This window comes from Mus pahari, chromosome 7 (genome assembly GCF_900095145.1).
Source record: "Mus pahari chromosome 7, PAHARI_EIJ_v1.1, whole genome shotgun sequence".
NCBI lineage: Eukaryota > Metazoa > Chordata > Mammalia > Rodentia > Muridae > Mus > Mus pahari.
The window spans coordinates 1,003,665-1,025,349 of NC_034596.1; the positions used below are offsets into that span (position 1 = coordinate 1,003,665).

The following is a 21,685-nucleotide window of genomic DNA, read 5'->3' on the forward strand; positions in this document are numbered from 1 at the left end:
TGGCCTCGAACTCAGAAATCCGCGTGCCTCTGCCTCCTGAGTGCTGGGATTAAAGGCCTGCGCCAGTCTCCTTTTTTTAATTTCTTATTTTGGTGTTGGGGAAGGAACACAGTCTCACAAATGCAAAGAGTGCCCTCTGCCTCTACTTCACTTCTAGCTGGAAACCTCTTAGTTGATTAATAAAGGGTTTCTCTTTGTAGCCCCTATTAGCTTTCAAGTCATATAAATACTTCTGCCTTGATCTCCTGACTGCTGGGACTATAGGTATGTGCCTCTTAAGAGTTCTTAAAGAGAAATATAATAGACTTTTTTTTTTTTTTTTCGAGACAGGGTTTCTCTGTATAGCCCTGGCTGTCCTGGAACTCACTTTGTAGATCAGGCTGGCCTTGAATTCAGAAATCCACCTGCCTCGCCTCCCAAGTGCTGGGATTAAAGGCGTGCGCCACCACACCCGGCTATAATAGACTTTTATAACAAAAGTTATCCATCATCATTATAGCTTCCATTGTGTAGTATTGTGTTGTGTTGTCCTATGTTGTGTTTCTTTTTGGTTGTGTGATATGGAGTTTCATAGCCCCTTGTAGCCTATGCTGGCCTTTACCTTGCTGTGTGGTGGAGAAAGCCCTTAATCCTCCTGCACCAGCACACACAGCTTGCAGTAGATTCTCGTCAGACAAATTAGCCACACTTGGTTTTTAGCAGTTTTTTTTTTTTTAAGATGACAAGTTCCAAATCAAAACCCAAATCATTACATTAATCAAGATAAAAATGAACAGATGGAGCAAAAGAGAAACTGGTAGAGAATCCCCTGTCATTCTCTACGCAATGCTAGCTTATGTTCCACTGTGACACACTAGCTATCAGGCTCTGACAGGCAGACCCATGAAGGAGTTGTTTGGTAAGGTACTTGTGACAAAAGCAGGAAGCAGGGTTCTGTTAATGTTTATTTCATGACAAATGGATAATGGAGCACTCTACAAAGTTAAGAATCATGGATTTGGTACTCAGCTGAGCCGTGTGTGTGTGTGTGTGTGTGTGTGTGTGTGTGGTGTGTGTAACTAGAGATGGTGTTTTTGAGAATGAAAGTCCTCATCTCAAGGCAAACAGCCTGCCAAGGCCTCTCTCATAGACTTCTCCTGACGCGTGCAAATGCTTTCTCCACTTGGATTCCATTGAAGTCAAATGTTCATAGACTTCTCCTGACACGTGCAAATGCTTTCTCCACTTGGATTCCATTGAAGTCAAATGTTTATGAGGCATAAATTCTTTCTAAACATCAAACCCTGGTGAATGCCTGTAACCCCAGCACTCTGGAGGCTATCACAGAGCCAGGAAAAGTGTGAAGCTGCCCTAACCTGCGTGCTGAGACCCTGTCTCAAAAATAGCAGGAGACTAGAGATGGCAGTGTGGCAAATATGATCTGATTAGCTAGCCTTGGGAAGTTCCAGGCTTCAACAGCAATGTCAGAAGCAACAAGGGCAGAGGGCTTCATGTAAGAGAGCAGTAAGGACAGGAGCGCTCCGTGTAAGAGAGCTTCAACAGCAGTGTCAGATGAGCAGCAGTGTCAGAGTTCCTTCATAACCAGAAGACCCTCCTATGCAAGATCATTAGGTCCTGTGAACTGCCCTGGCATAAATCCATGTTGGAGCTGCCCTTGACCCATCCCTTTCAGCTGAAACAGGCTCACACAGATAGAACTGCCTCAGAGTATGTGCAATTCAAGAATAATGTTGGCAAAACAAGAGAACTGTTATAAGCAAAGCCTTGCCTACAGCTACAACCTAACTCCCGTGCTCAGGGTCATATCCCTTCAGGAATAAGGTAGGCTCAAGAAAATAGACTGTAGAGTACCTAAGACGATGTGATACTAAACACCTTCCATGTGCAGGGCTGTGGGAAGGGAAGGGCCAATAGATCCCAGGCCAGCCTCTCCACGCTTTGGGAAGCCTCGATGGACAAATATGGAATTGCAAACAGTGTAAGATGGCACTAGATTAGGGTAGCAATCAGGAATGCTGTGTAGGAGTTCTGGAAATGAGAGGATTGATGAGAGCCAAAAGAGGGAAGGTAGATGTACGTTGGTGCTTGAAAAACAGGTACAATGTGAGTAGGTGGAGAGAGAAGAATGGACTCCTACGTTCTCAGAAGTGAAGGCAAGGAGATAAATACGAACATACATACACACACGTCATATGCGTCCCACCTCAGTCAAGTGATGAGGTCAAGTTAAAAATGACTCTACTCCCAGCTCCAAAAATGAAATCTAATTATTTTGGCCAAATGTGAATTTTAGAAAGATAGAAGCAAAACAAAACAAAACCACAACCACAACCACACCCACCCCAAGAGAGAACAACCCTGCAGCCTTTCTGAGCAGGGTTCAGCAGACACATCTCTGTTGCTCTACTGTGTCTTATCCCAGTATCGGGTCCAGCCTGGTGGCCCTGATAGACTTTGCAGACCATGCTTCCCCTCTCCTCTTAGCTGATCTACCTACAGAGCATGCCCAGGACTGCGATCTCACTGTCAGCTCTCATTCCCATCTCTTAGACACACACAGCTTTCTAATCCTCTCCTAGCCCTTTCCTTCTGAAACCCAGCAGTCTTCCACGTGGACCACACACTGGACTCTGCTCCCCGGGCAGTGCCACCTGTGTGCTGGCCGATTGTGCTTTAGCTGGGAGTGTGTGTGGCCGGCTGGTCATGTGTGACCAGAGCATTGGGATGCTTAATGCTCCTAGGAGGTGTTAACATGCAGCCAGCGTTGGGAACCATTGGTTCCTGTCTGCCAGAGAGAACTCAAACCACTTCCACCCTCCAGCCTGGCTCAGATGGAAAATTTGAGGCAAAATGCAAAGAATTTTAATTAGCTTGATAATGGCAGAACTGAAAGAAGACTCCAAGTTCCCTGACTCCCATATGCACCAGTTGCCTCCTGGCCAAGATGCTTACATTTAAATTTCTCTTGTCAATTTGATGGCCAGAGTGTGACTGGGAAACAGAAACCTCCCGATATTCCTGTGTAATAGTCTTTATTAGGCCCATTATCCTCTGTGAAGATCTCATCTGTAGTACTCGCTGTGCCCGGTGGCAGGAAGTAGTCAAAACCCTTTTCAAAGGTTCTACTGTGACTTCTTAACAATTTCTAGGAACTTCAGTTTGAGTGCAGAAACAAAAAGGATTAAGAAGTGTGTGCTTCTAAGGCTGGAGGGGAAGAGGAAACAGGAGCTCCATAGACCCTGGGCAGTCCTTGACTTTGTCTTCCTCCTGCTTCCACCTGCTGAGTGCTCTGCACACTCCACCATGCACGGATCTCAAGCTTAGTTTAACTATTCATTAATTTGTTGAGATTATAATATAATTACATTCCCTTTCTTCCCTATGAACCTTCCTATAAACCCCTCTTTCATGACCTCTTTTTTCATTGTTTGTACTACATATATGTATATGTGTGTATGTGTTTGTATGTGTATATGTATGTGTGTGTGTGTGTGTATATATATATATATATATATTCCTAAATTCATAATTACAAGCTGCCCAGTGTGTATACTGTTCTTGTGTGTATATGTTTTCCAGCCTGACCATTTGGTTTTGGATAATTGGTTAATTAACCTGCTCTTCCCTGGAGGACTATTTTCCCGTTCTTGCTGGTCGCCTCCAGTCCTTTGTGTAGGACTTAGGCCTGTGGAAGACTATTTTCCCGTTCTTGCTAGTCGTCTCCAGTCCTTTGTGTAGGACTTAGGCCTGTGGGCTTTTCACATCCATGTTAGCTTGAGACCTAACCTTTTTAAAGTCCAAAAACATGAATGAATGGTGAATGCACACATAATTTGAAGGTGAAGAATTAGAAAAGACCAATTTAAAGCAAGACAGCTTTGCCTGTGCAGGGTGTACAACTCATGTGCAGCTCTGCCTTCAAGAGACTGACACTGGGCTGGAGAGATGGCTCAACAGGAAGAACACTGGATGCTCTCTCAGAGGACCCAAGGTCAATTTCCAATACCCACAAGGCAGACAACCATTTGCAACCTCTGTTCCAAGAGCTCTGAAGCCTCTTCTGGTCCCTCAGGCACCAGGACTGAAGGGGGTGCACAGACACACATGCTTCATGCATTAGGAGGGATATAAGTAAAACAGGGTTAAAGATTACATTACATTACATCCTTTGGGCTGAAATATAGTCTAGCATCTTACATTAAGATTACTTAGTCTTGCCGAGCAGTGGTGGCGCACGCCTTTAATCCCAGCACTTGGGAGGCAGAGGCAGGCGGATTTCTGAGTTCGAGGCCAGCCTGGTCTACCGAGTGAGTTCCAGGACAGCCAGTGCTACACAGAGAAACCCTGTCTCGAAAATTAAAAAAGAAAAAAAAAGATTACTTAGTCTTATGAAGTACCATGCATATTTGCCCTTTTAAAATGCTAAATACTCTGAAAGCTACATTGTAACATTTCACTAAATATACAAGGTCTAATGTTCACCCCTTCTCTGATACAGGTTGGCAACGATTCTTTTGGCAATGATTACATAGAAAACTTAAAACAAAATCATATTTCTACAGGTAACATTTCATCTTTTTTAAATTAATGTTTATGACTTTCCTTGTGGATTTTATATTGTTTGGTTTTACTTTTTTGAGAGAGGGTCTCGCTATATAGCCTTGGCTGACCTGGTAGTCACTATGCGGCCTGTACTGGTCTCAAACTCAAGGCAGTCTTCCTGCCTTAACCTTCCGAGTGCTAAGATTACAGATACGTGCTATCACGCCTGGCTTACTGTTTATAACATTCTTCTGTGATCCTGTTATCAGGAAAGTTGAAAGCTAAGTATAACTAGTAGTTCCTCCCCTGGTAGCCAGAGAGGCCGTAAGCACTCTTTTGTTTAATTTCTGCATGGACATTCCTCCAGACAGGAATGAATCACTGGAGCTTACACATCTTCATTTAGTGGCTAAGAGGCATGTGACAAGGAAAACACAGGTGCTGTATTCATAAAGGGTGTTTTAAGAAAAGTCACTGAATGATACAGCTGAGGCCATCCTAGAAACTGCCAAGGCTAAGAACATAATCACAGGAGAGGAACGCAAAGGTCCTGGGCCTTTCCCAAGAGCCAGAGCCAGAGCCAGAGCCGAGCCTCCAGCTCCAGGCTCCTGCTGCTGTCAGAGAGGCTGCCTGGCTGCTCAACATCTGTTTCCATGCCAGACCTCAGTTCTGGATGAAATGCAAAGCTTATGAAAATGGTGAAAATCAAACAAGTTCATTTTATAGGTTTAACCTTTTGTTTTTTATCTCAAGTCTGTCATTTTTTACTGTGAAGAAAAGAAATATGTTGTTCTAAAAAAATGCATATGTATACAACCATGAATAATTTTAAGGAGTAAAATGTGTGGGTAGTTTGATGGGTTGTTACTAATGCAAAGAAAAGGTGCCACTGATGTAAAGACGCCCATTTCCTCACTGTATAGGTGATGGGTATAAATTAGCACTAATTACTTACTTTTTTAACTCATTCCAGATGGTTAAAGGTTAAAAAGTTTTTCCAAGAATTAGTGTCACATAAAAATTGTTAGAGTCCATGCCAGGCTGGATGACTCGATCGTGGCTTTCTTTTTCTTGTAGAGTTTACATATCAGACCAGAGATGCAGCTACAGGAACAGCCTCCATAATTGTCAATAGTGAAGGTATGTGCGCCACATATGAGAGCCACCCCCTCGAGCAGACCATGTCTTCCAGAACTGGGCTGTTTCACCCCAGTCCTTTGGCCTCACCATACCCACTCCTCCAAATAACAAACTAAATTATACTCCCCTCCTTGATCATTTGCTTGCTCTGTCTAATATATGTGAAGCATGGTAGATGCTTCCAAATGTCCTATCACAGTGTCCCCTTCTCCCTTCATGGGAGACTCAGCGTGTGTGTGTGTGTGTGTGTGTGTGTGTGTGTGTGTGTTTCTCAAAACAGTCAAGTACTCACCTGCCACTTCCATTACCTTTCCTCTAAGTAAGTAAATATAACCTGGTGCAAAACAAAACTTGATGAATCGTATTTATAGATTATTTACTGAGTAAATGGCAGCCAGTAATTACTTCAAACATCATTAGTGTTCAATTTTGTCTGCTCTTTAAGCAGCAATCAAACCTCAAAAGTCAGTATACATAGTTCTACCATGAGGCTTTACCATAGTCAAAACATTTACCTTTAAAAACAGTAACTACAACTGAGTATGGCATCACATCTCTGTGAGTTCAAGGCCAGCCTGGTCTACATTGAGAGTTTCAGGACAGCCAGGGCTACATAGTAAGACCCTGTCTCAAAATGAGAAACAAAACAAAACAGTAACTACTTTCAAGTTGAAGGGTCATAATCTACCAACTCTTCTAAGTGTAAAAATCTCTACATTGGGTTTCTTATTTTTAAATTAAGGCCAATATTCAGAAAGACTGGGCATCTTTTAGATATATAGGATAGAACCTAATACATTTTGTGGGCTGTGTTAGAATCTGTTACAATATGTCTTTGATTTATACAGTGGTTCATCCGTATGCACAGAGGAATACAATTTAAGACTGCCAATAGACTGATATCTCTAGATAATGTTTTTTTCTTGTATATATAGCCCTGTAATAAAGTTTAGTTTACAAATTAGAGACTGTAAGAAGTTTACATTAGTAATAATAAACAGAATAATCATGACAACATAGTGTCAGAAATAGTATGTCAGTGTAATCTACATCAGGAGATCTGTGGCTTTCATGTAGCTTCCTTGTGGTGACTGAGATGACACAGCCCATAAATGAGATCAAATGAGGTGAAATGCAGGCATTCTGCTCTGGCATTAGGCTGCTATGTAGAGATTGGCATGAACACAGGGCTGCAGTATCTAAACGGAGCATCTGAGCATCAGGAGGGCCACACAGGCCCTCAGTGTGTACATGATATGTTGGATAAAGACGAGACTCACATTCCAGGTGAAACAGAATCAGATGGCATGAGGTTTCATTGTGTTACCCAGAGAGGCATGCAATGTGAAACATGTTAATTTTTTTCATTTCCTTCAGTATTTACACATAATATTAAATAATTTTCCCCTTAGTATCTTGACTACATGTATGCTTTTTCATGAGGGGAGTTATTTGTAGCTTAGGCTGGCATTGAACTCACTGATGGTCTTGTTCAGCCTTCTGCATGTTCTTTGGGGGTTTGTTTCCTTGGTTGTTTATTTGTCTGTTTTGAGACTAAAGTCTCATAGACTCTAGGATGGCTTTGAATTTCTGATCCTCTTGCCTATATCGTTCAGGGACTAGGATCACAGGTATGCCTCATCATGCCCAGTGTATGCAGTGCCAACTTGAGCCTCATCTCAAGCCCCTTACAGTGCACTTCTGCATGAGCATTTTAAACTCAACCTCAGCAATCTAAAATTGCAATAGCGGGGTTGGGAATTTAGCTCATTGGTAGAGTGCTTGCCTAGCAAGTGCAAGGCACTGGGTTCAGTCCTAAGCTCTGGAAAAGAAAAGAAAAGAAAAGAAAAGAAAAGAAAAGAAAAGAAAAGAAAAGAAAAGAAAAGAAAAGAAAAGAAAAGAAAAGAAAAGAAAAGAAAATTGCAATAGCAAAGACAGTAGGTTACATTTTCATTCTGTGGTCAGAATGAAAGTATTAATCATATATAATTATTAATAATATATCACTATGGACAACATAAAAATATAATGCAGCATTTATTATATTAAGCTATATCATCAATAATGATGACTGCCAAAGGCAGGTCATTTCTGACTTTAAACCTCATGTAATGTTCTAGAAATGACTTGTTTTTCCTTCTTCCTTTCCTGTGAACCAAAATGTCTCTTATGGTAAGCCATACCTGGCTTATAGTAAGGTAATATCCTGGAGTATAGATTGTGTAGAACATGGCAGCACAAATCTATAATCCCAACACTCAAGAGACTCACACAGGAGGATTGCAAGGAGCTCAAGGCCAGGCTAGGCTACGGACTGAGACTATCTAAAAATAATAATAAATATAGAGGAATTGAACAATAAGCTCCTTCAAATGAAGGCAAGAATGCCGACAAAGTGACGCGTGTTACTCCAGCTTGTCAGACTCAGGCATGACTGAGCTAGCTGCATGTCCATGGCTGCTTTGTCTGCGGACAGCCGTGGTCTTAGGCTTGTTGTTCAGCCACCAAAGCCCATCCACAAGTGTGTCTTGCACTATGCTCCAGTTGACTCCAACCGAGAATGAGCTCACTGCTGGGGAGGAGGAGGGATGCAGTCTCAGCACGTGGGCTCCTTGCATTTTTCCAGGTCTGAGGTTGGCTTTGTGCAGAACCATCCACACTTTATTAAGTTTTCTTCATGGCCAACAATCACACATGCGGTAAGACGATAGGCTAGGATTTGTTCTGTGTGGAGAGGTAACTTTAGGTCATGTCTATACTAGATCCGCACAAGCAGCCTGAAGCAGTAAAAAGTGCCTGTTGCAACTCATTCCTTAGAGCTGTGCTGTCCAATAGAAACAAAATGAAAGCCACGTGCAGTTTTTAAATTGTCCAAGAACCATGTTTTAAAGGAAAAGGGGAAATAGGTAAATCTAATTTTAACAATATAATTCATATATATATATAAAATATTATCATTTCAACATGTAATTAAATTTATTTTAGAATTAAAACTTTTCAGTGTATTTTCTTAAAAATTAGTGAGGTCAGAGAGATGGCCCAGCAGGTCAAGATGCCAGCTGCCACGTCTGCCTACATGACTGGATCCCTAACCCTACATGATAGAAGGAGAGAATTTGTTCTTACCCCACATGTGTGCTGTAGCACACACATACCCCATTCATACAACACATAAATACATAAATGTTTAAAATAGTAAAATAGGGGATTGGAGATATGGCTCATTGGTTAAAAGTACTAACAGCTCTTCCAGAGAACCCAGGTTCAATTCCCAGCATCCACAGTTCACAACTATCTGTAACTCTTGTTCCAAGGGATCTGACACCTTCACACAGACATGCATGCAGGCAAAACACCAATGCACATAAAATAAAAGTAAATAGATCTTTTTAAAAATAGTGAAATATGTTACATCCTGTTCTTTGTACTAAATTTGAAGTCCAGCATGTATTGACTTTTGTCTGGGTTAGAGATTTACTGCTGTGAACAGACACTATGACCAAAGCAATTCTTATAAGAACATTTAGGTGGAGCTGGCTTACAGGTTCAGAGGTTCAGTCCATAATCATTAAGGCAGGAGCATGGCAGCATCCAGGCAGGCATGGTGCAGGAGGAGCTGAGAGTTCTACATCTTCATCTGAAGGCTGCTATGAGTAGACTCACTTCCAGGCAACTAGGATGAGGGTCTTATAGCCCACACCCACAGTGACACACCTACTCCAACCGAGCCACACCTCCTTATAGTGCCACTCCCTGGGCTGAGCATATCAGTGCATCTCAGTTCAGACTAGCAGTTGTTCAAGAGTCAGTGCCTCATGTAGTATTGTAAATCTAATAGTGAACAGCACACCTCCTAAGAGGTCATTTTCCAGGAGCTACAAGATAGCTGTGTCACCACAGTTCTTTGGAAGAACTGTTCAATCCCCAGAACCCACATAGAAGAGGGAAGAGGAGAAGGAGAAGAAGAAAATAAAGAAGAGGAAGAGAAAGAAGGAAGAAACGGAAGGAAGGGAGGGAGGGAAAAGCTGATCATGAGAGCATATGCTTGCAATCCCAACTCTGAGGTGACAGAAACGAGATCCCATGGCTTCCTGGCTAACTACCTTAGCCTGCTTGACAAGTTCCAGGCCAGTTAAAAAACCCTGACTCAAAGAAAGTGATTTTCTTATAAAGGTAGCTGGTGCATGAAGAACAATATCTACATTTTCCCTCTGCCTCCCCCATGTACTCACACATACAGAGGGAGGGAGGGAGGGAAAGAGGAAGGGAGGGAGGGAGGGGGAAGGGAGAGAGGGAGGGGGAGAAAGACAGAGAGGAAGAAGGAGTTCATCTGCAGATCAGGTGCATCACCACCACCTCCTGTGTGGATATATAAAAGGGCTACAGAGAGTGGGCTCAGGTCATGAGAGTCTATCAAATCCTTAGTTGTATTTCTTTGTTTGGTCTATATAGTATAGACCAAATAAAATAAGAGATTACCTATCTCATATATTTTCTGTCTTTTAGATATTTGTTTAAAATGTGTTAGGGGTAGCAGGATCACTTTGAGAAGAACATGGCATGCACATGAACTGCTCATATACAGTAGAGCATTTTGTCTTGAGCATTCTGCAGAGTTATTCCTACCTATATTCATCTATATGGTACCTACTACTTAGAACTCACAATCTTTACCATATTCATGTATTAGCCATTTCACATAAAAGAAATTGTAAAAGTATGTTATGCATCATTCCCTATTATTCTTTGTATATAAAAATATTAATAAGGAAATTATGCTTAAATTTTTGTTCAAAGTGCTCATAATAATTGGGCTGGAGAAATAGCTCAGCAGACTGAGCCCTGGAGACATCAGTTCTGTTCCTGCAACCCACATGGTAGGAAAGAACTAAATCTTATAGCCTCCGCATGCATGCCCATGGTATATATGCACCCACATGCATACACATACATTCACACATTCACAAAATAAATAAACACATGTAAAGTATTAAGTGTTAATAGTAAGTCAGGTAGAGTGGTATGTGCTCATAGTCCCTCCTACTCAGAAAGGTGAGGCGGGAGCGGCTCACCCAGAAAACATAGCAAAACTCTATCTCCTATAAAAATGAAAATAATCAGAATATTATGAATCTCACAAAAAACATTGCCAAAAAACACATTTGGAACACAATAACTAAACCGAAATGTCCTGGAAATGTTAAGATTAATTCTTCTAACACATTCTGTATAATGCCTTCAGCGGATGGTTTACAGGGCAGCATATCACTGCTTAGATTGGCTTTGCTTGGTTTAGTATAAATATGTAGAATTTCTTCATAGGCCAGAATATCATCGTCATAGTGGCTGGAGCAAATCTGCTTTTGAATACTGAAGACTTGAAGGAGGCAGCCAGTGTCATTAACCGAGCCAAAGTGATGATCTGCCAGCTAGAAATAAGCCCAGCAGCTTCTCTGGAAGCTCTGACAATAGCCCGCAGGAGTGGAGGTAATGTTACAGATTTGTCACTCTTTCTGGGAGAGCTTTTATTGCTGTCTTAATTAACATTAACCTTTCAAGTTGAGTAAAGCATTACTTTGTAGTAAAATATTCGTTCCTCCATCTGTGAAATTCACCGGCTTGTAGTTCTTGATAATGTTAAGAAAAACTCACAAATAGGATAAAAATAATATGAGTAGCAATATCCAATATCCCTAATAGAAAACCTGGAGTCTAGTTAGCAGAGCCGACCTAAGGCATAAGGGGCTCTGAAGCCTGCAGCAAGGTGGCAGAGAGAGCAGGGTGTTCCCACTGCCCACTGTCTCCTGTCTACGAGTCAAAGGTTCATTCTTAGCCAGGTCTGGTGGTGCATACCTTTAATCCCAACACTTGGGAGACAGAAGCAATGAGACCTCAGTAAGTTCAAGGCCAACCTGCTCTATATAGAGAGTTCCAGGACAGCCAGGGCTACACAGAGAAACCCTGTCTTAAAAAACCAAAAGCAAAGATTCCTTCTTTCTCTTTTTTCTAAACTTGTGTCATCTTTTCAATACACATGAGCCTATTTGTATATAACGGGTGTGGGTTACCAGTGTCTTTTGCTTTACCTTGGATTTTGAAAATGTTCAAACCAACCCAAGTAGGCAGCACTGTATGATGAGGCCCTTCAGGGTCAGGGTCAGCTAGCCTGGGTTTCTCCTCCCTCTCACCTCACAGCAAATAATGTGTGAGCGTGTCTTTTTAATCCAGGTAGTTTCTTTCTTTTTTACCTCCACTGCCTAGGAGATAAAGTATCCCATTTTTACTCCTTGTTAGGTTTGGGGTATTAGGAAAATTAGTTAATTTTTCTGAACCTATATGTAAAATTCAGATAGAAGTGGGTCCTGTAGACTTTTTCTGTGGATAGAATGACATAAGATATGATGTCATACTTGCAACTAAGTCCCAGTTTTCTTCCTTCCTACCCATTTTCCTATGAATTAAAATTGGAATTGTTTAGTGTGGTGGTGCACACCTGGTATCCCAGCTCCGAGAGGCAGAAGCAGAAAGACCATGAGTTTGAGATCAGCTGGGCTACACAGGGAGTTGAAAGCCAGCCCAAGCCAAACCCTGTCTCAAAAATAATAGGATAATACTTTATCACCATTTGCCCAAGACAAAAGGTAGCTACTGTTACAACAATGGCCTCTGTTTGGTGTTGTGGCAATAGTTATGTGATATATGATAAAAAACAATATAGAGAATTACATTGACTTTCCCTATTAAAACATCCCAGGAAGCTGTGAAATAAAGAAAATTGTAACAGCAGTATAGTATACCCAGTATACACGGACACTACCAGGCACTGTCAGGGAGTCTTGGCCACAGGAACAGAATATATGTGTATGGTACATCTGGGTATAGATGTGTGCTTTATGCACATGATTTCTCTTAAAACATTTCATGTTCTATATGGCAGTAAGTGGAAAATAAGCCATTGAGGGCTGGCAAGGTGGCTTACTGGAGGTTGACACTTGGCACCAAGCTTGGGACCTGAGATTAGTACCTGGGAACTACATAATGGAAGGAAATGTCACCTCCTGTAAGCTGTCATCTGACCTACACCTGTATACCATGGTGTGTGTACACACCCCTCCCCCACAATAAATAAATCTGGTTCTTCTTTAAGGAAACTAAATCTCTGAAATGATTTTGTAGAGAATCTTACAGTGTTTATACTGATTTCACAAATTTTTCCTTTTGGCAAAACAATATACTGTGGCAAATTCTCACTGACATTTACTGTATTTTTAATGGACTCAAAGCTGTCAGAAAGGATTCAGAGCCAGAATTCGCTTGGTTGCATTTTTTCAAAGTGTCACAGATGAGGCCCGTGCTCGTGGTAAGCAGCCTGGAGCTGGAGGTAGCCGAGCTGGTAGAATAGCGTATACCTAGCACTCACAAGCCCTGCCAGTACCCCATCACCCCAGGGCCTGGCAGGTGCTGGCAGGACGACCTGAAGCTCAAGGGCAGGTCAGAGAGATGACTTGACTCAGAAGATAAAGACACTTGGGGCCCAACCTGTGACCTGAGCTCCATCTCCAGGACCTACACAGTAAGGACACAGAAAGGACTAGATATAAACCACAGTTGTCCTCTGAGCCCCATACATGCTCCGTTGTAAGAATGTGCATAGAAACACACAGAGACACAATAAATGAATAAATGTGCATTTTTGAAAATAATTTTTGAAGTTCAGGTCATCCTCAACTATATAGAAAGTTCAAGACCAGCTAGGGCTAACAAGAAAGCTATTGTGCCTTGCTTTGGTTCTAAGCAGGCAAAGTGACTACTGTGTGCCTCTGCTGTCTCCTGCCCATGTACAGTGCATGCTCATGGCAGTTGTCTCCTACCCCTGCTTCTCAGAGAGCACTGCTGCCTCCTTTAGCTCCCCGCAGCCCCCCGGCTGGTGGAGGAGGGGACCGTACAGCCAACACAGGTGAGACCCTAGCCTTCAACAGAGACAGCTAGTGTCAGCCTGACACACAGGCAGCCTGACCAACCGCAGCCGTCATTTGGGTGGGGTTCAAAAATGTTTCCTTCATCACCTGTTGCTCATCTCTTCCTCTCCAGACATTGAGGGTCTTATGGCATCAAGAAGATGGGTGGATGTTGTAGCAACTGGCCACCCAGCTTACTCTAACTTTTGTTTGTATGTTTTGTTCTGAAACAAGGTTCTGTGTTGGCATTAAGTTTCTGATCCTCCTGCCTGTCTTTTAATCACACGGTTACAGGTATTCACCACCGTGCCTGGCTTTGATCCAGTGTGCTTCCAAATTAATTCTGCATGATCTTTCCAACACAGTAGTCCCATCTTGTTTGTAGAATAAGCATTCAAGAACCTCTGTAGGTGCCTGCCACCGCACTGAACTACTTTAATGCCCTTTGCTTTGATGAGCTCTTATACATCCAAGAGCCATAACTTCTGCATCTTCTTGATAAGTTCTTACATATAATAGAGCCATAACTTTTGCACCTTAAGGTACAATGTCAGAACTAACACTATTTTATTTTCCTTCCTACTAGTTTTTTTTAATGATTTATTTAATTTTATTTATGTGAGTACACTGTTGCTGTCTTCAGACACATCAGAAGAGGGCATCAGACCCCATTACAGATGGTTGTGAGTCACCATGTGGTTGCTGGGAATTGAACTCAGGACCTTTGGAAGAACAGACAATGCTGTTAACTACTGAGCCATCCCTCCAGCCCCTTCCTACCAGTTCTGTGTGTATATTTGATCTTAGTCACCTCAGCACACAGTTTTTTCTTACTTCATTGGGTAAAATACTTAGACTTCTCCAAAAGTAAAAGTGCTGGCGTATCTGAATTCCAGCCTCACTACTCTTACTGTGGGGCCACTGTTAAACAAAATAGGGGTCCCTGGCTGGGCATGGTGGCGCATGCCTTTAATCCCAGCACTCAGGAGGCAGAGGCAGGCGAATTTCTGAGTTCGAGGCCAGCCTGGTCTACAAAGTGAGTTCCAGGTCAGCCAGGGCTATACAGAGAAACCCTGTCTCAAAAAAAAAGAAAAAAAAAGGGGGGGGGGTCCCCTGAACACAGGCACTTTGATACCTGAACAGTCCAACCATGTGGCCAAGTGGAACATACAAGCAGATAGGATGAGTCAGATCCCAGGGAATCAGGCGGGCATGAGGCTTGACCGCATGCTGTGAAATTTAGAACTGATGAAACTGATGATCTGTCAGGTTTTGAAATGCAGAGGAAAAGCTTTATCTTGAGCACACTGTCTCAAAACTCTCCTTGGTTTTACCCAAATGAAAGCAGTTTGAGACAGTTTTGACAGTCAAAACAAAGAAACAACAAAATCAGTCCCAGTTGGGTCACAGTGCAGTTAGGTAGGCCTGCTGCACGCTGACGCTGTGGCTGCTGGTGGTGAGACAGTTCGTGTTGGGTCTGGTCTTTATATCCATTTCAAAGCAAATGGAACATTATAGGGACAATTATAAATAATTGAGATTGTCAGATCGCCAAGATTAAATCCCAGGTATGATACAAAGTGTCTTTTAATGCCACTTTAGCCCTTTTCCATTTGGCAAGCTGAACCTCTTGGCTGGCCTTGTAGACTTTTGCAATAACATTGTCGCACACATGGGCCAAACTTTGAGCTGTTTTACAGCTCAAGTATCAAAAAAAAAAAAAAAAAAAAAAAAAAAAAAAAAACCTTCAATGGTGAAGAGACAGCCAAACCAGGATTGGGGTACCCACTGTCCTCACAGTGCCTTTGCTTGTCCCTCTGTCCCTCTGAGCGAGTTCTCAGGGCATTCTTCCACCCTATTTTTCAGCCTACCAGCTTCCCCTAGGCTCCACCAGTCCCTCATCAACATTACTGTGTCAGCCATTGGTGTATGCTTAAGATAACCAGGAGTTTAGTGCATCTCCCTCTGTAATGAGGGAGACTTACTGTTATGTCCTGTCATCCTCTCTGTAGCTCCACATCTCTGCTTTTGCCTAGTCCCAGGATGGCATCATTTTTCCATCTAGGGTGTTACACATTTGTACTTCTCTTTAACCTGCATCCACTGGTTCCTCATGTTTCCTCATCCTGAGAAAGCAGAACCCAAGGATTTCCGTATTGCATTTTTTCACTTCTACCCTAAGTTTAGGGACTGTAAATCACACATCAGATGCTGCGCTTACATAACCAGTGACAGTTGGAAAGAATGCCCCTCCCCCACAGTGAAATACAGGCAAAGAGGATTTGCTTGATTTTATGCAATATTTATAATAATCAACTTATAGAGTTCCTTATTCCATCCACTGATATTCACAGTCTTCCACTACTAAAGCAAGTATCATTTCTTCATTGGTAGAAGATATTGTGCGTGTACGAAGAATGGGGTCTTCCCATGAAGACCACACTGGTCTACCATCAGACTTAGTCCCACCAGACTTTATAACAGATCATTTATGAGTTTAGTGAGAAACCTCTCAGACTTCTTCTCTTCTACACAAGCATATACACATATAGGCACGCTTTGTTTTCTTTTAGAAGGAAGGATTGTCACAAGACTGCCTTCTTTTTGGTTAATAAAGAATAGAGATATTTCTCTGATAAAGCATTGATGGCTTCATTCATTTCAACAGCTTTAGAGTATTGATCACATAGACCAAGGAAAAAGAGGACCAACCAATCTAGTCAGACCAACCAGTGCAGCTTTCTAAAGCAAGTCCTCAGATGGATGCATGGAATTCCCTAAGCCTTCCACCACAGTCAGCAGCATGAGCATCAATGTACTCCAGAGCCATATGCCATCACCTTCTGTAAGATGAGTATAGAAAAGAACTTGCTAGATCTGGATCTTTGGAGGAATGGAACTTCTCAAAAAATGGCTTCATCCTGCATCTTCATTACTGGTAGCTTGGTACAGACCTGTGCCCAAGTGCTTAGGAATACAGGCTTGAAGATCACACTATATGTGCAACTGCATTCAATTTAATACTTGAGGAAAACAGAGCACAATATGCTTGCATTAATTACTTTTGCTGGGATAAGATACCATGACCAAAGCAAAGAAAATGACCCCCACAGACTCATAGATTTGAATGCTTAGTCATGAGGGATGGCATTATTCAAACGGATTAGGAAACATAGCCTTGTTGGAAGGACTGTCTTACTGAGAGTGGGTTTTGAGGTTTCTGAAGTCCAAGCTAGGCCCAGTGGTTCTCTCTTCCTTTTGCCTACAAAACCATATGTAAAACTCTCAGCTGCCTCTCCAGCACCATCGGGCTGCATGCCACCATGCTTCCCACTATAATGCCAATGGACTAAACCTCTGAAACTGTAAGCCCGCCTCAATTAAAAGCTTTACTTTATAAGAGTTGCTGAAGGTATAGTGTCTCTTCACAGTAATGCAGCACTGAGACAGCAACTTAGAGAAGAAATCATTTATTTGGAGCTTATAGTTTCAGGGTTTGGAGTCTATAGGCATCATGGCAGAGGGCATGGCAGCAGGGAGGTGGGCATGGTTCTGGCGCAATAGCTGATAGTTGACATCTTAGACAGGCATGAAGCAGAGAGCACTAACTGGGGATGACAGAGCATTTGAAACTGAAAGTTCACCCAGAGACACATCTCAAACAAGCCACACTTCCTAATCCTTCCCAAACAGTTCCATCAACTGGAGACCAAGCGTTAAAGCAGATGAGCTTATGGGGGCCAGTTTCATTCAGACTAACCCAGTGCTATTCAGAAAACTTAAAACCTGGCTGCATTCAAATGCTGGGTCTTTGGGACTTTCATGCATAATGAATATCTCTAACCCCTCAAAGACATGGGAAACCTACTCTATCAGGAGGAGGAAGAGGGGTGGACAGGCATGGGTGTCAGCTGTGTGCAAAGAACACATAATAACAGTAATAATCCTCCATACTTAGATCACACTTTATAGTTTACATAGGGCTTTTATGTGCATTTTCTAATTTAAGCCAAACAATTGCCCTGTATAAAAATCTGAGCAGGAATTTTTAAAAAGCATACAATTTCTGTGGCTGGACATGGTAAAGTCTAAAGTAACAAAATGTGGTGTCAGTCTATACTAGCTGAGACCACTGAATGGCCCAACTGTTAAGGCCTAGGAAGGTACAGATGCAGGCTAGACCTGCTCACAGTTGTGCAGCAACTGGGGTCTTCATCAGCCATGAGCACTCCCCAGGACGGGGGTGGGGGGCCGGGATGTGTCACTGCTGAGCTAGCTACAAGAGCTACCTAGAGAACTTGTAAACGTGTGGGTTCCCTGATCATAGCCCAGGATTCTGATTCAGTGAGCTGGAAGTGGGACCTAGAAATCCTACATCTGAATAAGCTTTCCTGTTGTGTGAACAGATTTGTAGCCATTGTTCGAGACCAGTCCCTAAGAAGTACAGCTAAAGGACCTAGTCGGGTGTGAGACTAGTCAGGTGTGAGACTAGTCAGGTGTGAGACTAGTCTGGTGTGAGACTAATCAGGTGGATTATCTACCCTGGGAAGCTGTGGATCCAGGCTGAGGACAGAGGCCTGGCCAGCCTGCTTGTTTTGTCACAAAGCAGGAATGGTTTACAAATGGAATTTCTAAAGCCTTTAAAATAATTTTCAGAATTTCACACCAAAAGCTGTTGTGTGATATTGTGCATCGATACTAAGGAATGTATTGCCCTGGATACAGCCCTGGTCTAGATAAGTTGCTATTTTAAAGAGGATCAAACCCTCAAATCAAAGCCAAGGGACTCTTGGTTAGGTCCCAACCTCCCCATGTCCAGGAGTGTGAGTGTGACTCCAGCACTTGGCCCGTCTCTCTGAGCTTTACTTTTCTCCTCTGTCAGTGTAATAATGGCTGTGACAGTCTCCTGCTCCTGCTCTGCTGCCCCTCCCATCCTTCTTTGTAGTTGTCTAGTCTGAGCTAGCACCTGGGTCTCTGAATGAGATTGCCCCCTTTCTCAATCTTATTCCAGAGCCAAGAATGCACAGGGCAGGAGTGTGTGTGCGTGTGCATGCGCGTGTGCGTGCGTGCGTGCGTGCGCGTGCATATGTGTGCGTGTGCGTGCGTGTGCGTGTGCGCTTGTGCGTGTGCATGTTGGCATGAGTAATTTTTCATCTAATTTTACCTCAGTTTCCTACATACAGTTACTATCAGAAAAGTCTCCATTCTTTGCTGTTTCTGTCCTGTCGCTTTTTTCTTATCTGAACCCGCCCCACAGATAAGCACTTAAACTGGCCTCCAGAAGTGTTCTCTGTTCTATCCAAGCTCATCCATGTTCTTCCACACCACACTTTTCCTTTAATGTTCTTGTTGTCCTCACCTGACCTGTAGACTCATGTTAGTCGTAAATATGATGCTTGCCCTTGAAGCTGAAGTGGGAAGGTAACAACATAGAGGAAATAGATACGAGAAAGGATGGATACCAGGCTGTCATGACGTCTGACATCCCAAACCTTCCTGTATCTGTGGTTTAATAAATGATTTCTATCTGGCGAGTGTGAAAATGACCACCCTCAGCTCTCTCTCCCTTAGAGTCTGTACACACACCAACCCCATTACTTTACATCTAGCCTAAAAGATAAGTAAAAGAACTAAATCAGTATTTTTAAATGATGACTATTGAGCCCCTTTCCCATTCCTTTGCAGTGAAAACCTTGTTCAACCCAGCCCCAGCCATGGCTGACCTGGACCCCCAGTTCTATACCCTCTCCAGTGTTTTCTGCTGCAACGAGAGCGAGGTACAGACAACTCACTTGCTTCTTCTATGAGGGACTTGCAGGCAACTGGATAAAACAGAGAGGCACGATGAGCTATAGCAGTTGAGTACATGTGAATTCGGTAAAAAGAGATTTTCAGTTTAGTGGGGTGTGGAGGAAAGGAAATTTATACTAAGTCTTTTGTGGCCATAAAGGATTCTGAGCCACCCCCCATAATCTGATAGCAACTAAAACTCTCCCCATGTTAGGCACCCTCCAGTCCCCAAACATGGACATACTATTTTCTTTTTAAAGTATTTCACAATTTCTGGATTGATTGATTGATTAATTGATTGATTTAATTGGTTTTTCAAGACAGGGTTTCTTTGTGTAGCCCTGGCTGCCCTGGAACTCCTCTGTAGACCAGGCTGGCCTCAAACTCACAGAGCTCCATCTGTCCCCACCTCCTGAGTCCTGGGAGTAACTAATTAATATTAAAGTTGACAAGTTGAGCAAATAAAAATACAAACAAAATCTTAATACAGTCCAAAAATATTAATTTCAAATAATCAGTGAAAAAAACATATAAAACCATTGGATGTTTTTTCCTGAAAATCAGATTTAACTGTGAGCCTTTGTATTTTATCTGGCAGTTGTAATTAGTGTACAAGTTCTGGAGTAGCTTCCGTACTACCTTCTAGTATGCAGATCCTACGGCAGCATTGGCAGAGAGACACAGGCTCCCACTGAGCCTGCTGTAAGAGGGAAACTGTCTCAGCTAAGGGACATAATGTGCACATCTGCACAACATACCTGTCAGTATGGGGATATAATCTACTCTTTAATAAATAATATTAGGTAGGAGATCTCAATCAATCACCATTATTATAGAAAGACAGCCTTAGACTAGAATTCTCTCTCATCATGAGATGCACCCACACAGAGAAACAGACTGTTGGCCAATAAGGCTAGCTTTCCTTTGGCTCTAAGGCTAAATGAAGGTCTAGGCTTTCTTAACCTGCTTGCTTGATAATTTCATCTGTCAGGACATACAGGACACAGAAGGCTGCTACATGGAAACTAATTTTAACAAACCACAGTAGTTTATGCAACATATTTGAGCAACCACCATGGCTAGGCATTGGGCTTGGAAAAAGGAATTGTGGGAGATGGAGACCATTTCACAATATGAGGTGACATTTCTCTCAACCACCAAACTGGCTCAGATTTCCCTGGTGGAAGCTTAAACTGTATGTTCTTCAGACAGTTTTCACAGCCCAAATGTGTCTTCTCCATTAAATTACAAATTCCATTAAGACACATTATTGTATCCTGTCCCTGTTATATACTTACCTATTGCTATGTAATAAATTCTCCAAAGCAGCTATAGTTATTCCATTCCCAGTTTTCATCCTAGGGAATTCAGATAGGGCCTGGCATGGCTTGTCCTTGCTCTGTGCTGCCTGAGGCAAGAGTTGAAAAATTCCAAGTCTGAGAGATTCTTCACTCAGGTTTGATAGTTGCTACTAGTATTGCCTGGAGCATAGTGGGACTGTTGGTCAGAATGCTTACACATGACTTGTCTTGGCAGACACATTACACACACACATCAAAACACACACATACTCTCCCTTATACATACACATCAAAACATACTACCCACATATACCCAAACATATCACACACACACACACACACACACACACATCAACCACTCACACACACACACACACACATCAACCACACACACACACACACACACACACACACCAACCACTCACACACAGGGTCAGGGGTATTGATAGAGATTTCAGATTTTTTAGAAGATACACTAAGAGTGTCTCTGAAAGTAGGTGAGTGTATGTAGCAGACAGAAATGGTCCCTGTAACACAGATTAACACAAAACTTATTAAGATGGCTCAGAGTCTGTTCCCAGCACCCATATGGTAGCTCACAACCATCTGTAACTCAAGTTCTAGGGATCCAGTGTCCTCTTCTGGCCTCCTCAGGCTCCTGAGTACACAGGTAAACACTCAGGTGCACGATCACTCGAGAGCGCACACATGCGCACACACACACATACACAAAATTAAGAAAATACCTAAAATGAAAAGGTGGCCTCAGAGTACAGCCAACTCAGACTGTACACAGGGGTCACACAGAGGACAGAAAGAGAAGGTACATGGCCAGGTTCAGGCTACTTCTGCTATTGGGATCACAGATGCAACGAGCAGGCATGTGAGTGATGGTTTTTGTATGACAAAAGGAGTAATTTGGGCATGATCTGAGCAAATAAAAGTGAGATGCAA

The 21,685-nt window shown here is 42.5% G+C and overlaps 1 protein-coding gene across 1 annotated transcript in view; it reads left to right on the top strand.

Annotated features, from left to right (window-relative positions):
• Rbks (ribokinase) overlaps positions 1 to 21,685 on the top strand; it is an 80,860-nt gene that overhangs the window by 26,319 nt on the left and 32,856 nt on the right. Inside the window, exons 3-6 of the mRNA XM_021202270.1 lie at positions 4,499 to 4,562; positions 5,620 to 5,682; positions 11,005 to 11,169; positions 19,326 to 19,417. Coding sequence (XP_021057929.1) covers positions 4,499 to 4,562; positions 5,620 to 5,682; positions 11,005 to 11,169; positions 19,326 to 19,417 — 384 coding nt within the window. The remainder of the gene's footprint in view (positions 1 to 4,498; positions 4,563 to 5,619; positions 5,683 to 11,004; positions 11,170 to 19,325; positions 19,418 to 21,685) is intronic.